Source organism: Orbicella franksi, chromosome 8 (assembly GCF_964199315.1).
Source record: "Orbicella franksi chromosome 8, jaOrbFran1.1, whole genome shotgun sequence".
Lineage (NCBI taxonomy): Eukaryota > Metazoa > Cnidaria > Anthozoa > Scleractinia > Merulinidae > Orbicella > Orbicella franksi.
In genome coordinates this window covers 5,209,646-5,226,375 of record NC_138152.1, presented here as the reverse complement: position 1 = coordinate 5,226,375, position 16,730 = coordinate 5,209,646, and the positions used below count along the sequence as shown (strand labels likewise).

At 38.7% G+C, this 16,730-nt stretch overlaps 1 protein-coding gene and 1 pseudogene across 4 annotated transcripts; both read right to left on the bottom strand.

Annotated features, from left to right (window-relative positions):
• Positions 1–224: 224 nt before the first annotated feature.
• LOC145494888 (hydroxymethylglutaryl-CoA lyase, mitochondrial-like) lies at positions 225–12,452 on the bottom strand. Of its 3 annotated transcripts, XM_081474441.1 has the most exons (10): positions 12,288–12,452; positions 10,525–10,596; positions 9,406–9,513; positions 8,800–8,895; positions 8,254–8,312; positions 7,713–7,802; positions 7,177–7,240; positions 6,542–6,614; positions 1,214–1,416; positions 225–814 (listed from the first exon to the last, which is right to left on the bottom strand). In XM_081474441.1, exons 1-10 carry the CDS (start codon positions 12,336–12,338, stop codon positions 653–655), a joined length of 978 nt encoding a protein of 325 aa, XP_081330567.1. In that variant the 5' UTR covers positions 12,339–12,452; the 3' UTR covers positions 225–652. The 3 variants fall into 3 exon arrangements, with proteins under 3 accessions (XP_081330567.1, XP_081330569.1, XP_081330568.1); XM_081474443.1 differs by lacking the exon at positions 10,525–10,596 and having other exon boundaries at positions 9,365–9,513; XM_081474442.1 differs by lacking the exon at positions 10,525–10,596.
• On the bottom strand, positions 1,412–5,413 carry LOC145494887 (uncharacterized; annotated as a pseudogene). Its single transcript, XR_014050340.1, has 7 exons — positions 5,029–5,413; positions 4,716–4,790; positions 4,425–4,496; positions 3,876–4,255; positions 3,196–3,585; positions 2,940–3,098; positions 1,412–2,716 (listed from the first exon to the last, which is right to left on the bottom strand). The product of XR_014050340.1 is annotated as an uncharacterized LOC145494887 (transcript).
• Positions 12,453–16,730: the final 4,278 nt, after the last annotated feature.

The window sequence follows — 16,730 nt, the reverse complement described above, 5'->3', positions numbered from 1 at the left end:
CATGTACACGTAGCACTTTAATATTAACCTAGCCAAAAGCTTTCTTAGTCACAGGTGGTGAAAATATAGCTAACTATTGAAAACTCTTCATTACTCATTTTATATTGAACTTTGATACCTGCTCTTCAAATCCTAAACCTAAGTGAAATCACTGTATTTACATAGGAAAATGTATAAATAACTCATAGTTTTATTACAGTTGTACATTAAAATTTACCACCAGGCACATCCAGATGCAAAAGGAGGACAAAATCTGGCTGGAAATGAGTTTCCATTATGTTGCAATTTATCACAAAACTTACTTAAATTTAAGATATATCTTTCAAAAATCCTGTTTGAAACACTTCTCAGCTACTTAAATTGGAGTCTAGTAAATGTTTACATTCTTCAGTAAATTTTCATGAAATGTAAACAGATTCGTGACCGGAAAAGCACAAAATATTCTTGAAATGAATTTCAAATTTCAATTACATTAATTTCTTCATGAAAGTATTTTTTTCAATTAATTTTATCCATGAATCATGTGTTTTTCAAATTATGGTAAGCCTTATGTACAAATTTCTGGAAGTGGTTAAGAGTAATTTTCCGTAACCTAGCTGTGAATTATATCTGCTGTTCTAAATAACCTCTATTTGCGTAACGAAATGCCAAATTATAAAAAAAACCTTTGAAATACTGCCCAATTAAAGAGAACTTCAACCACCCTAATGAAAATAACATCAGTCTTTTGCAACTCAGGTAATGAGTGGCAAACAAAAGGTCTTGATAATGTAACATGCACATCTAACATAACCTCAAGAGCACCACCATCAACCTGAAAATCAAAAAGGTGAAGGATGTTGCTTTTTGATATCTTGTGTTTTAGTTGTTGTATAATACATACATGTATGTCCACTTGATCCTAGACAAGATATACACTAGCTATATGAAGTATATATAAACTACACGAGAGAGCTCACATTTATTGCACTTATTGTACTTTTACAATGAATGATTTCCCCAACGCGAAATTGTTCTTATATTGTTGTGTTGAATACAGTTGCTTTCATAACTCCTTTGGGAAATGAACATTTGCATTCACAAAATCAACAAGACTTAACAGTGTGTTAAAAAGCATCTGCATCTTCTGTAATCTTCCACGATCAATTTAACCGGCCAGAACGTTTCCAGTATTTCAAGAACCTTCACAAATTATGCAAGAAAATCAGTTTACCTTGGAAAGCTGCAGGGACCATAAGCTTTCTGTAAACCTGACGAGTGTAAGAGAAACCGCCACATGCGGGCAAATAGTTTGATTGCCACACTGTTTTGCCGACGAAACTTCATACTTTTCCACCTTTACTGGAATTTGACTCAACTGGAATAACAACGGACATCTGTAAACAATTTGTGACTGCTTTCCAACGTAGAGCAAGGCTATAAAATAACAGAGAGCTTTGTTATCGAATCCTAACAACATTCACTACGATCTTTGCCCGCCATTTTGGTGTTTCCGTTCGATCCCATGGTAACCGCGGGTTTCGCCCATAACGAGTTTCGCCCATGAGCCGCTTCGCCCAGAACGAGAATGGTTTCGTCCAGACATAAACTCGATTCGCCCAGACCGAGACTTATTCAGAATTCGCCCAGAACGAGAATGGTTTCGCCCAGACATAAACTCGATTCGCCCAGACCGAGACTCAGATATTATTCAGAATTCGCCCAGAACGAGAATGGTTTCGCCCAGACATAAACTCGAGACGAATTTTGTTTTCTGTTCATACGTGGGAAAACTCCCAGGCCTCTGGCCGTTTTTTCTTGGAAAAGCCAGGCTGCTAAGCTTTGTTACGAACATGAACGATTTTATATTCTCCTTGCAAGCGCTAGCAAAGGCAAAATCTCTTGAAAACAAAAACATTCAGACTGCATAACAAGTAAGTTGAATGTTTGATATAATAAAATATAATCCCTTTTTTATTTAGGATAATTCACTTTTTTACAAGTACTTTTACTTTTAGCGCAATGTAAGCTTATGACGAAATGAACGAGAGCTCCTTCCTTCTGAACCGTCCTTATCCTGCATTTGAATTATCGATAACTTAACTTACTAGTAATTCCTTTTCCTACATTCAAATTCTCAACAACTTAGCTCATGCTTTTTCCTACATCTCTATTCTCTTAACCGACATAAATCCCCCCTTTCCTATTTAATTTCGAACTATTGGCCCATTGACATGGGAACAAGCCTTGAGAAGCTGCACTGCTGACTTTTGGTGGCAGGCGTACTGTTCCCAGTAGCTTAATATTTTCGCTTGGACGGAGCGGTACTTTTTCTTTTGTAGTTTTGTTAGTTTTCTTTCAGAAACTAATCGAATCTGAAGGGTCACAAGGCAGGCTTCCTTGTGCAGCAGGTGGATCAGCATGTAAAGAGGCATCTGGGCTCTTCCTGAGGCACTCTATTAAGGCCATTATGCCATCCTTCCACGTCGTTATTGGTGCGGATCTGCTGCTTGTACACACTCCAGCTGGAGGGAGGCCAGGTAGTGCTTTTTATCCAGGTGCTATCGACATACTCCACAAACTTCTGGAGGGGTTCAGTGGTGGCTTGCAGCTGAAGACAGTTAAACATTGCTGGTATTTCACTTGGAGGCAGGAATGGTAAGGCCATTATTCTACGGAGATACTTGAAGGTGCTATCATCCGATTGGTATGCTGTTTGAAGCCCAAGGTCTTGAATCTGTAATGTAAAAAAAAAAATGGTAAAAAAATGGTAAGCAAATGCTTAAAAAGATTGGACACTCCTCCCAGCTTCAGCTTTATCCGTCAAAGACAACTACCAATTTGATATTATATTGCAGTTTTGTATATTCATTATTATCTTGTGTATTGATTTGTATTATTTATTTTTTCATAATTCTATTTTTTTGTTTGTGTGGCAAGATATAGCTTCTGTTACTGACCTTTCTCCACAGAGCTTGTGTCCAATGGAATACACAGCCTTTCACCGTCACGTCTGGAAGGACTTCACGGAGGCAATTCCACATTGCTTTTTCAAAGTCAATCATGACCTGGTTAACCTTTGGGTTCTGTGGCAGAAGGTCCAGAATAGTCTTCATGACCTGAAAGAGGATAAGACATAGGTGTGAGTGAATGTTCTATTAGCCTGGTTGGAAAAGTTCTTAGTCATCCATACTCTGACTATCAGTGCATATTTACCTTTTGATAATCCTTTTTCTTCTTGCCAGACATCAAGACAAAGACCAATGGGACCTGTTTCACGTGGTCCTCGCATCTAGCATACGCATTGATGGTCCAGAGTTGGGTGAAAGGGTGGCGGCACAACTTGAAGGTACCATCTATAAACCAGGTCTTGGCTTTGCTGAGGAACTGAAGTTGTTTTTCGGTGGCAAAGACAAGATGGCGTCTACTGTTGACAGTCACATCTGCTTGAAAGAAGCCATCAGGAATGTGATCTTCTTCCAAACTGAAATCCAGGTCTACTGGGTCTTTGGGTCTGGTGTTTTGTCTAAGCCGGTTTGCAGCTTGCGCCAATAACTTTGGTTTTGAAAGGCTTGGACATGGTCCGTCAAGTTTCTCAAGGAGAACCTATAAAAATGAAAAGGGGACAAAATTCTATAAGCGGATGTCAAATCAAATTCAGTTAAACAGGGGGTGTCAACTCTAAGAAGGTCTGTTTTGGGAGAAAAACAAAATTCTTCCGTGAATCTGAAGATTTTGTCGAGAATCGGGAGACTTGGAAAATTTTCCGGGAAACACAAATAAACTTATGCTTTCAAAATGCAAATAAATAAATTGGCCAAATATTGACCAAAACATATAGCATAATGTGCCACAAAAATTAAAGAAGAACTGTCAAAATATTTAATTTAAATTACCTCATTAACAATAGCTGGTGCAGGTTTGAACAAATCTTTCATTGCCTCTGCCTTTACCGCAACCATGATCTCTGCAGCAGTGGCTGCCCCGGCAGCTGGCTGGTGGTTGTGACTGGTGCTGTTGGATTGGAAACTACTGTCACGTTCTATCACCAATGCCTTGCAGGGATTTACTTTGGGCCTCACCGAACACTGCCAGTAAACGACGTTCACCCCTCGGGACTTGATATTGTATGTGTATCCATTGCTGTCTATCAATTTTACTTTGCCCCGCTTTGAGCCCTGTTCCACTATCTTGTAAGTTACTGGGAATTCACCAACTGGACACTCATGGATAGTGGGGTCCTGGATCGAGTCTTCAAAATGGTCTATTGTGCCATCTGAAATTAAAGTAACACAGAGAAGTCAACAACTTTTCATTTTTCTACCATTTTAAATTCCTTTCAGAATTGTCACAAAAAGAAATATTTCTACTATTTTAATTTCTTTTCAAAATTTTATGTCTTGATAGGCCTACAATACATGTCTACAAAATAAAATTTTACTTACCAAAAGTGCTCCTTTCTTCAACTTGCAGAGTGGGGACCTCTGTTGGGTACTCAGGTTGGTCTATTGTCCCATCTGAAATTAAAGTAACACAGAGAAGTCAACAACTTTTCATTTTTCTACCATCTTAAATTCCTTTCAAAATTGTGAACGGGGACTGTCTGCATTACAAACTTGAATTTATGAACTGTTGCTGAATTGTCACAAAAAGAAATATTTCTACTATTTTAATTTCTTTTCAAAATTTTATGCCTTGATAGGCCTACAATACATGTCTACGAAATAAAATTTTACTTCCAAAAGTGCTCCTTTCTTCGACTTGTGGAGTGGGGACCTCTGTTGGGTACTCAGGTTGGTCTATTGTCCCATCTGAAATTAAAGTAACACAGAGAGGTCAATAACTTTTCATTTAACTTGTCTCTGTGAAAACAACCAACCATAAAATCTAAACTGTTATACATGTATTCCAGAAAAGGAACAAACTTGAATTTATGAACTGTAGCTGAATTGTCACAAAAAGAAATATTCCTACTATTTTAATTTCTTTTCAAAATTTTATGTCTTCATAGGCCTACAATACGTGTATATGAAATAAAATTTTACTTGCCAACAGTGCTGCCCTCGAATTGTTGTTGCAAGAACTTCCCAAGATGTGGTCCCCATGATACCTCAATTGATGGTGGGTAGATAGCAGACATTGAGTCAAAGTTTTCCAGTCTAGAGCTTGCAGCAACAGGCTCTCCAGATATGTAACTCCACTCTGCAGCACAGGATTTACAATACTAGTCTACTTCTGTCCCGGTTTGAACAGCTGCACAGTATGCTTGTCTTGATATCCCTATAAGTGGTACAAAAAAAATTGACTTAGCCCTTGTATTGCAGGAAAATTAAAATCGTGATCAAATGTTAACATAAACATAAACAAATTACTTAGATGTTAAACATCAACAAATTACTTTGAACAACCCGGCCCAGGTCCCATAAAAACCCATACGTAAACAAGTGGTATCAATTACATACCAGTATTGCAGGTTCTGTGGTTCCACTTGTGACAACCATCACATTGAAGACCTTCTTGTCTGGGTCGCACAGGTTGTTTGCAAGTTAGGCAATGGTCGTTGGAAGACATTTTTTTGGACGAGAGAGACGAGAAATTTTGTATGGCGGGTTTGTGGGGTGATCTATGATCGAATGACTCTCATGATCGGTATTAACCCCTTTTATACTGGAAAAGGGGCGTATTTTTTTTATTGACATGTTGGTCGGCATGTTTACTGAGAAAAGGCTAACAACATCTTATAGAACTTGTTAACAAATTGTAATTAGGACCGCGCGTCTATTCATAAAAAACACAATTGCTATTCGTATTCAAATTACATTTGACTTCACTTTGGAAACAATAGAGTGAAAACTTCAGTTTTCTTTTCAAATTCTATTGACTAGTGAAAAGGTGAGATTTTTTTTGCAAGAGTAAACTTCAGTTTTCTTTTCAAATTCTATTGACTAGTGAAAAGGTGAGATTTTTTTGCAAGACGGTAATTGCCTTTAATTTCCTTTTCCATACCGCACGCTTTGTCGGAGTAAGCTATTCCACGCGCGCGCACTCATGAACTATACTAGTTTTAATCTCATTTCAAAATATATGTTGCCATTACCTATGTCAGAAATACAATCTTTAAAAACTCTCGATTCCTCTCTTTAGTATTCGCGAATCCGTATTCGTAACTTATCTTTCGTGTACGTTTCAACAGTGAAAGTGATAACTTGTTCGTTTCAACAGTGAAAGTGATAACGTGTTCGTTTCAAAACCTTCATTCTGTGCATACGCACGTTTAGGTTGACGTTTTTTGAGTTAGATTGTAGACGTTTTACTTCTGGGCGAAACCATTCACGTTCTGGGCGAAACGATGTGGGCGAAACTCGTTATGGGCGAAACTCGCTATAACCCATAGCTCTACCCGAATGCGTTTTAAGTCCGCTCTGATGGTTCCATGATGTGGTGATTGTAACTGTATAAAGCCATCAGTATATAATTTTTTTAACTAGAATTTCAGATCTCTTTTGATTGGGACAAGAATTCAGCATAATTAAGAGAGACGTGATAACTAAAGACATCTAACCTGGAGTTCCAACACCAATGGTGTCACCAAGAGACACTTCATAACATCCCATGTCAAACAAACTCTTTGTTACCTGCACGAGCAAGAGAAGGTAATAATTATTAAAGTTGCAGTTCTTTTTCAGGATGGCACAGGGTTGTAGTACAGAGAATGCAGCGACTGGGATCATAGTAACATGAATGGGAGTTTGAACAACTGCGCTGTGACGGCGACGGTAGGGACAACGCCGATTTTAATTTTTTTTTTTCCTTTTTTTTGGGTGGCGAGGGCGGGGGGGGGGGGGAGGGGGAGAACAAGGTACGTTACTCTCACAGTGCCTCAGAGTCTCCACTCAGGTGTATAAATGGGTATTTGCAAGTTTGCGAGTAACAGCTGGAGTATCAATACTTCACTTGCCTTGGGGTATTACAACATACTGGAGTTTCTGAAAGAACTGGCCGAATAAACCAAAAAAAGTACGCTTGAAGTTTCCTTCTGTGGCTAATAGGACGATCAGGAGAGGTGACGGCATGTATTTAACTGATTGCCAAGATTACCAAACATGAAAGATAATCATACTCACAACAGATAATTAATCAATGACTAAAACATAAGTATGGCTTAGCTAGATGCCCATTAACGATTTTAAATCTTACCATTGCCACAGCAGTAGGAGCAATAAATCCCTCATAAGGACAACCAACAACACAGGAAACATATCTACAAATAAAATAAACCACAAGGATTCGTGAACTAATGGAAAACTCAGTAGGTAATCTCAGCAATTTTTTCATAAATATTTTGCCAAACACAAACTAAGACAAGTAATTACATTATCACACTGTATCACTGCAGATTTTAGAGCTGATAAAATTTCCAAGAACCAACAAAACAACTGTCTCCCAATGAAACCACTGAGCAGTATAAAATCAAACCACAAAATATGACAAGCCTGGAATGTCAGTGATCTCCTGCTATCAGCATAACTGGCTACAAAGCTGAGAGCAGGAGATGAATGGCAGTTCAAGCTAAAAATATGACATAAAAAGAGAACATACATGTAAGATGTCTCACTTCAAATGGTATTCTAATTCATTTTAATTCAGAGGTAAACATTTAACAAACAATATTGTTATGAAACATTCGCTGTACACATATAAGCACAATCATTAAATTACATTGAAAACCTCACCCTCTTACAAGGAAATTGCTTTTCCTTGTAGCCTCGCAAACAGTTTCAAACCTTTGTAGGCTTTCTGATATGGAGCAGTTAATATTCTTTCTAAACATAAAAGGTATTACATGTAAGAGTAACATTAGCATGTGTTATGACTCATTCAAACAAATAAAATCCCAGTTGAAAGACCAGGTAGATTGTTTGATATTTGACACACAAAACAGTCACAAATTAAAATATTTCAATGTATACACCTGCATTAATCTTTTAAGTAAAGATTTTTAACTGATGTAGAGTATTAAAAAAATTTGTAGAGACTCTTACAATGTACATGTACATGTATTGTATGGTCACAAAACACAACAGGCATCTGCCAACACAAGTTCAAAAATTTACAAAACAAGAGCCACAAGCCAAAATTTTTAGATGAAAGTTTTCAGTGAAAATTTCTGGTAGGGTTGTGCATGCATGGTGCTTAAACCAAGGAATCCTCTCTGAGGATTATGGATATGTCATGGAACAGCGCAATGAAAACTCCTTGACCACATTTTCTCACCTACTGAAGGACTCTGAAGCGGCACCAAAGATGGCTACCTCCTTCACACCACAGTCCAGCTAAAGAGACAAAGTATCACAAACTACTGTCTGCACAATGTATTTATCTACAAAAATGAAGAGTGGTGAAATCTGGTAACAGACTCCCATCTGGTCATGTAAATTGTCTGATGTTGTAAAGGTACATGTATGCCACTGCAATCAGAGTTGATGCTGTATTACAGCTGACAAGATAGTGGGACTTTCCAAATCTTCAGAAGATGTTTGTGTTGTCATTTGCCAACACAATAAAAAAGTTTCTATATGTCACTTGAAATTTAAGTAAACACTCAGTACTATTTAAAATATTTCCATGGTCTATTATGGAAAAAAAACATTCAAAACACTGGCTCTATTTCAGTTTTGAACATTTTGACTTCAATTTTAAGGTCTACACATGTACAAAATTAATGTAGGAATGTAGATCATAGTAAAAGGTGGTTGACTTTGAGTTCTTTATTGCATTATTTAAACTAAGTTTAATAATAGTATTCATGTAGCTACTGACTGCTGCTTGAAAACCTTTGAGGTTTGGAGTGAGCACAGGGTAGGAAATGCCCGGGATCTTGTTTATTCCTCTTATGACTTGCTCATGGTCTGCCATCTATAACACAGCACATTAATATCGACGTAAACAAACAAACTTCTTAAAGTTCACACCTAACAATTTTATTTGAATGAGGGTGAGAGGTGAGGGGTGAGGGGTGATGGGAGAGAGATGCTCAGTGAGAGATGAGGGGTGAGAGGATGCTCAGTGAGGGGTGAGGGCTGAGGGCTGAGAGATGCTCAGTAAGGGGTGAGGGGTGAGAGATGAGGGGTGAGGGATAAGAGATGAAGGGTGAGAGATGAGGGGTGAGCGGTGAGAGATAAGGGGTGAAGGGGTGAGGGGTGAGGGGTGGGAGATGAGGGGTAAGGGGTGTTGGGTGTTGTGGGGACCTTAGGGCTAAGGGCTGAGAAGTTATGGGTGAGAGATGCTCAGTGATGGGTAAGGGGTGAAAAGTGAGAAATGAGAAGTGGCAGCAAGCGATAAGAAGTTGCAAGAGAGGGGTGAGGGGTGTAGACATAATTATTACCACTATTATGGCTGCATCTCGATCACTATCATTCTGAATACCTGTGGAACCCATTTGGGAGATACAAAACTGGTTGCTTCAATCGATGAAAGGCCAGTCTCTGATAGCATATCAATTAACTTGATCTTAGTCTCAGTTGATACAACTGCCTACAAACAAAAGAGAATCATGCAGTTATGAACAATAACCACAGTCACTTGTCCTTCCCTTCATACCTGAAAGGACTGGAATATTTGATCTGCCAAATCAATCTTTGCTGAACCTGGCAGACTTGGCCTTGCTATTGTCATCCCAGAATATTTTCCAGACATTTCCATGATTGTGTAAATAAATGTAATAAACACAAACCAAAACAGCATTAGTTTATGTACTGAATCTAACTATCAATCAAAATCAATGGCATTACAGTTGAATTTAAATACAGTCAGCTCTCTCATAGTGACCGCATCTCATAAGTGACCACCTCCCGTAAGTGACCACTTGGTAAATAACTGTTTTGTTTCTCAGTCAAATACTGTTCCAAGAGCTCTCTCGTAAGCAACCACTACTCAAATTCCTTAAGCGACCATGACCAGTTTTTAGGCCAGAAGTTTGACGTATTCTTTTGTTTTCTGTTTCCGGTAAGCAACCACCCAAGATGATTACGTATGATTGTTAGAAAATCTTCACTCAGAAGTGACAAAAGTTTTTTTGAGTAATAATAATACAGTCTAGATTTCACGTATATGAGACCCATGTTTGACTCTGTTTTCCTGGGTTTCGTTTGGCTTAGATTTCGATCAGGTGATTTTAATTACCAAGAGACACATTGACAAGTACACTCTATTGTACTTTTTCTGAAAACTGTTGCATGTGAAAAAAAATCATTCATTCAAACAACTTAGTTTCTATTTGTCTAATGTAAGCAGTCAACTCCCATAAGCAACCACTTTGTCTTGCACCAAGGGTAGTCACTTACGAGAGAAATGACTGTACTTACATTGTAAGTTCAAAAACCAAGGATGAAGATTCAAAATAATCTACCTGATATTGCATCATATGGCAGGGTTTTCATTATGTGAAAACTGTTACCTGGTGTAAAATGCCTTTAAGTGTTAATTCTTCTTTTTCACAAAAAATTTGAAATCTTCTAAATTAACATTCCAAGCTGCTTCACATACCTTTTCATTCTGCAGTCCGTCTCTAGGGCCTACTTCTACAATTTTGACTTTCTTTACCAGCTGACTGATAGGCTTAAAATGAAGCATGAAACATAATTTAGACTTTTCATGAAGTTGTATGCACTACAACTCTACAACTGGCCATTTCCAGTGTACATTAGATCACCATAACACTGATGGCCTAAGTCATCATGTAAATGCTTTACCGAGTTCTCCTAAGGGTCACATCAGGGAATGATTTAGGGGAGGGGGAGAGTAAGATTGAAAAAGACTGTAAACATTATTATGGTAAGAAAAAAGGCCAACAATCTGGTCAAGTAACCCACTATACATAATTTATACTAAGGACATTGTTAGTATTTTTCAGTTAGGTTCCAATTTCCAAATTGCAACATTTTGAGCGCATGCCTCATTGATTGTGCAACCTGGTCATTGTAAAATGCAGAATGCAGACTGTAGATTGTAGACTGCAGACTGCAGACTGCATACTGCAAACCGGGGATAAAATGCAGACTGCAGATCAACCAGGGGCAAAATGCAGATGGCAGAATGTAGACTTAGAAAAAAAAATATATTGTGTTATTTCCATTATCAAGTATTGACTCTAAAACAGGGTTATTCAGGCTAATCATAGTGAAAAGTCTGCACTCAAGTTTGCCTGAATATCAGTCTGGTTAGCCTAAATACCCTTCTTGTTAGCCTGAACATCACTTAGGTTAGCCTGAATAATGCTCCATTTAGCCTGTTTACACTTAGCTCTCAATGATGGAAATAGTAACATGATTCAGTTAAAAAGTCTACAGTCTGCAGTCTGCATTTTACTCGTGGTCTGCACTAGTCTGCATTTTACCCTTAGTCTGCATTTTACTCCTGGTCCACAGTCTGCAGTCTGCAGTATGCAGGTTGCAGTCCACAGTAGTCTGTAGTCTGCAGTCAGCAGTCCACAGTCTGCGTTTTACCCTGACCATTCTTAACCCCCCTCCCCCCTTGAAAAACCCTGGATCAACCCCTGAGGGGTGTGAGCTTGAACATGTATAATTCATTTCTTAAACATTTTATAGAGAACATACTCTTTATGTACAGTTGTATTGCTAAATTCTGTGTGCATTAATTCATTTTAAATGCTTACACATAAATTTTTAAAAACACCAGAGAAGTGAGAAGTGGCTTCTCCTTCTTTGCTTTGGTCTGAGTTGTGGTCGAGTTCGTATCAGTTAAGGCTGTAGCTGCTCAGAATTCTCAACCAGGCATTAGAAATTGGTCCGTAATACAAACTCTCATTATTGCAAGCAGGTGTGAGATTAAAGTTTTTAAAACTCACTCACATTGAGATCATAAGTCTCCACTAAGCCCCATGGTTGCTAACTGAATTATCAAGATGTTTTCTGATGAATGTATTTGTGTGTAGGAGGGGTGAGGTTGGCATACATGTATACATGTACATGTAGATGTGAGGGGGGGGGGAGGGCTTAGTTGATCTTGCATATGTCTGCATTCCACATTGTATTCTTACAAGACGCGAATTAATTGAAAATGGTCATTGTAGAGGAAGAGAAAATTAGATGTGTCCTTCTGATCTACATGTACCTTCCGCAATTTCTTTGATTGTTTAAGCTAGAGTTTGTTAGCTGGAGCGTGTTGTTCGGTACAAGAGGACAGAACAGCGCTACAACTGTACATCGTGTGACTTCTTACTAATTGAGCAAACTAAACGATGTTACATTTCTTAAAAAGCAACATAAAACCTGCTTTAACTGCCTTACCTTACTAGACAACTGCCTTACGCTTCTTCGAATCATTCGCGCTGGAAACATTTCACTTGTCTGCGACGTTTTGTGTGGCCTAATACGACAATCATTACATGCTCACGAGCCTGCGATCATAGCAAGTACTTCTCCCCAGGGATTCTCCCCAGGGATTCTCCCCAGGGATAACCAGCACATTTTTTTTCCTTTTTTCCGCTATAAACTGGCATTTAAAACCGCAAAATGTTTGATTAAAGCAATGAGTCAAATGAAGTTTTGGATTCTTAAAGAACTTTATGTAAAAAAAAAAAAACTTTATGTAATCGATTTTCATGACATTTGCATGGATATGGCTCTTGACGAGCATAAAAGTGCATTAGTGATCATTCGCGTCAGAGACTTCTTTGTCAATTCGGACAAGAAAGAAAGTCTCATGACTGAAGGGGATGGGTCTACAAACAAACAAGTTTCATGTGCCATGTATGCACGGGGACATGAATTGTAATGTGTGTGAGCATAAGGGCAAGCGGGCGGGGGGGGTGAATAGGGAGGGAAAAGGACATGGGTAGAGGGGGAAAGATTGCTTGCTACTAAAAGCAGGATTTTATGGTACTCAGTTTTTACTGAGCATACATTCAGACTTAGCTCAGTGTGATACAGAAAAAACCTGTGTGATAATCGTTACCTGTCATTATCGGTAGGAGCCGAATGGTCCATGATGGGGTAGAACTGTCACCTGTACTCAACCATGGCCTGCTTTGGGTTGGACACATAAATAAATTGTTGTGTACGCCCTCTTATTGTGTCCCCAGTAAAAAGAAATAGTTTTAGACATGGATGGAATGTTACTAGTTCTGTCATCAAGTAGGAAAATCATAACTGCGCCGTAGATGGCTGTTAACCAACAGAGTGCAAGAAATAAGTAGCAGGCTGAGTTCACATAGCCAAACTTGAAACCGTGTTTCAAAATTAAAATTTTCTCTACGAGTTGTGGATTACTGTTTAAGTAAGTAAGTTTTCAATCTTGAAGCGCGGTTTACCAGCTGTTTGATGATGTGACTGACTATGCAACCTGTAGGTAATTTGCTCTTTGAACTCACACGGTGTTTTAATTGTTTCATGGGATTCACAATCTCCTTTCGAATTGAAATAGGGAAAGCAAAATCGTTGTTGTTGTTGTAGTTGTTTTTCTTTGGATTTAGAGTCCGTATTTGGTTTTTCTGAAAGATTATGTTGCCAAAAGTCTGTTTCTCGTATTTCTTTATCTCTATATATGGTGTGAGAGGGAGAACCAAAGCTACTATATAAAGAATGGAACGAAGAGCGGAGAAGACTAATAATAATTTAGTGTATTTTCGCTCGTCGGGTTAAACTCCTTCACTAATGCGCAGGCTCTTTGGGTTCGTCTCGCGATTTGCCAGCGAAGTTTTAAGTTTGAGCACATAAAGACGACTTTCTGGGGTCTTTATTAATGTTGATATGTCAAAATAAGGAATAAAACTTTTAAGTCAGCTTCCCGGATCCTTTTCCCTTTGGAAGAGTTTCCATAAGATCGAAACCATCAAAACGACACCAACTATTTAAAGAGCAACAACAATAGCCTTATTAGACATTCAGGCTAAGATGTATTTCAGAGACAGACTGTACTTGTTACAATGTAATAAGGTAAAGGAAACAGAATTTCGAATTAGTTTCGATCGCTAATGATTACCTGTCTATCTATTTCCTCATTCTGTTCGTTTTTGAGTAGTAGAAAGCTGTTTGTTTATTTTGTTTTAAAACCGTCCGGATATAGACATGACAGATCCAGAAGTGACAAGTAATAAAATTGTAGTGACTGACAATGTATGCCTTTCTGAGCATTACAATACCGACGGCTAAGACCAACAAAGTACGATGACCGAAGGAGCTGGAGGGACATATAACTAGTAGTCATGTCTTTATTGACAAACGCAAAGCAAACTAGATTTCTTCATATACGTGTTTCTGGTTCAGGCCAAAACTTTCTTCCGGTACTTATCAGAGAGTACGTCGCCTAGGTAACAACCTGGACTTTAACCCTGTTTAAGCTATGCACTGATTGATCCGGGCTCGTACCGGGCTTGGCCAGATTAATAAAGACTTCAAATCCCTTCTCATCAGTTGCTCGCACCTCATTCGACGTGAAGGAGTAGACGGGATGTGACTGCAGTTCTTGACGAAAACGGGATTCTCTCGACTCAACAGAAGTATTGAGAAACTCAGTAAGTATGAGATTCATTTAGAGTATGGTATCTGGATAAATGGGACTAGTATATAGGTGACTCACGATCAGTTGTATGAGAATGGAGTTCAGCCGCGTAAACATGCCTCGTGACAAAATAGGGCAATTGAATGGAAAAAGAACTTCATATACCGATGAAAATTTGAGCATGGCTTGACTGCTTGGGAGCCGACTGATAAATGACGAAATAGGGGCACGCAACGGATCTGTTCCTTGAGATATCTGTTACTTCGCCGATTTCTTGCTGGCTGGTAAGCCCACGGAAACTGGTTATCCCCCCTAGGATGTACTTGCTGAATGGTTAAATTTCGTTTGTTTGATTCTCCCCGACGCAACCCCCACGCCCCCAATTTTGTTGTGCGTGTGTAAATTGGGGTGTTGTGTCTGCTAACTGGCAGCTTCTTGCAAGCAAGGTCGCTATGAAGCAGAAGTTAAGTCAATTCTGATAAGAAAAAAGGAAATCTTTACAGTTATGCATTTTCCAGCCATTGGAAAAAATCGTTTTAAAAATGTTAGTTTGTTCCTCCTTCGTGGCCATGATCCAGACAATGGTCCCAGCTGAATTATGACGACTTTGATAGCTCGTGAAATGCCCCTGCGGGAACTCCAAAGATGAGACAATGCGTAGATTTGTCGGTAGTTCATGAATGAATATTATACTTCAGATTGAGACTTTGGCCTTTTTATTCAGCGGTCTACCTTTTAAAAGCATGCCCTGAGATGGAGCACGGTTCAGGTTTTACAGCGTTTTTTGCCCTGGTCCCAATTACGGAATCCTCCGCTACTCGCCAAGAGCTGTTTGAAATAATTAACCTACTAAAATTTTTTCGAATACTCTGCTTTCTATTTAGCGTGAACATTTTTCATTTCCCTGTTACTGAAGCGTTTGAAACGAAGCTGAGTGGCACAAAAACAAACAAACAAACAAACAAGCATTTGTCTTGGCATGCAAGATTTACTTAAAATGACCATTATGTCACTCACACAATTTCCTTTGACTGCTTTCTAGCAGCCTGATAGTATCAGCGTTCTAACTGCAATGTTCTGAATGTCTCTCTATTTTCAATGTAAAATGACCAACTCATCGGCCAGACGCAACTTTCAGGGTACTGGCCAATAGCAATAGAATCGCAAAGATATTCCGGAATATTCTGCTGTTTATTTTAGTGTCAAATTTAAAGTTTGGTTCGTAGTCGTGTCGTGACTCGCAGGATTTATAAATAAACACCACAGTGCGTCATATAAGAACGTTTCACTCAAGGATTTCCATCAGACCGTGCCAATTGCTAATTCCTCCTCTTTCTGGTTCAGTTTTTGGTCATTTACTGAAATCTAAAAAAAGAGTTAACACCTAAAATAGGCCTGGAATGTTTATTGTGTTGTACCCAATCACCCGATCTTCAGACCACAGGAAAGAGATTGGTTTTCATCGGTCACGGAACTAATTTCAAGATACACCCTCCTTCTTTTCATATTACGGAAATTCTAAGTAATTGCTACACGTATTCCTTTGTATCGAGAACTACATCCCATAATTTAAAGTTGTCTTTAGTTGAACAAGAGTCTCCATTCATTTTGGCAAACGATTCCAATCCCTTTTGCCGAAAGAGACTGTGCAACCTAACAGTAAACACCACAGCGCAGGGAATGTGTCTGCTCTCGGTTTGCATACAATCAGATAAAAATTGCAATATACGTTCAGTTCCTTCCATATCTCCCTTAACTTCTCGCTGTGCTTTATTTACGGCCTTACCTCTGTTAATATTGCGAAGATCTAAATGTTTGCATTGCGTACTGACTATATGTTGTATTTTAGTATAAATCTACTAGCGTTTTATCACGAATACCGCTCTCTGATTGGCTACGCCACTCGCTACCTATTAAACAATTAGATTATAAACTCGAGATAGAAATCTAGTGCTCATAGCCTAATTGTTTAGTAGATATATGAGTAGCCTAGCAGTCTGCGCTTGTTAACAAACTTGCTACCGCTCCTTTGCGCTTTCGAAAGTTCTGTGAAGAGGATTTAGATAAAGTTTTGAACGACTAGATTAGATTATGAGCTCGAGATTTCTATCGCGTGATATCTATCACGCATAGAAATCGAGAGCGAATAATCTAATTGTTTTAGTATAAATCTACTGGTCTATTAGGTTGTGACCTCGAGATTTCTATCGCGTGAACCCCTCGTCAACTAT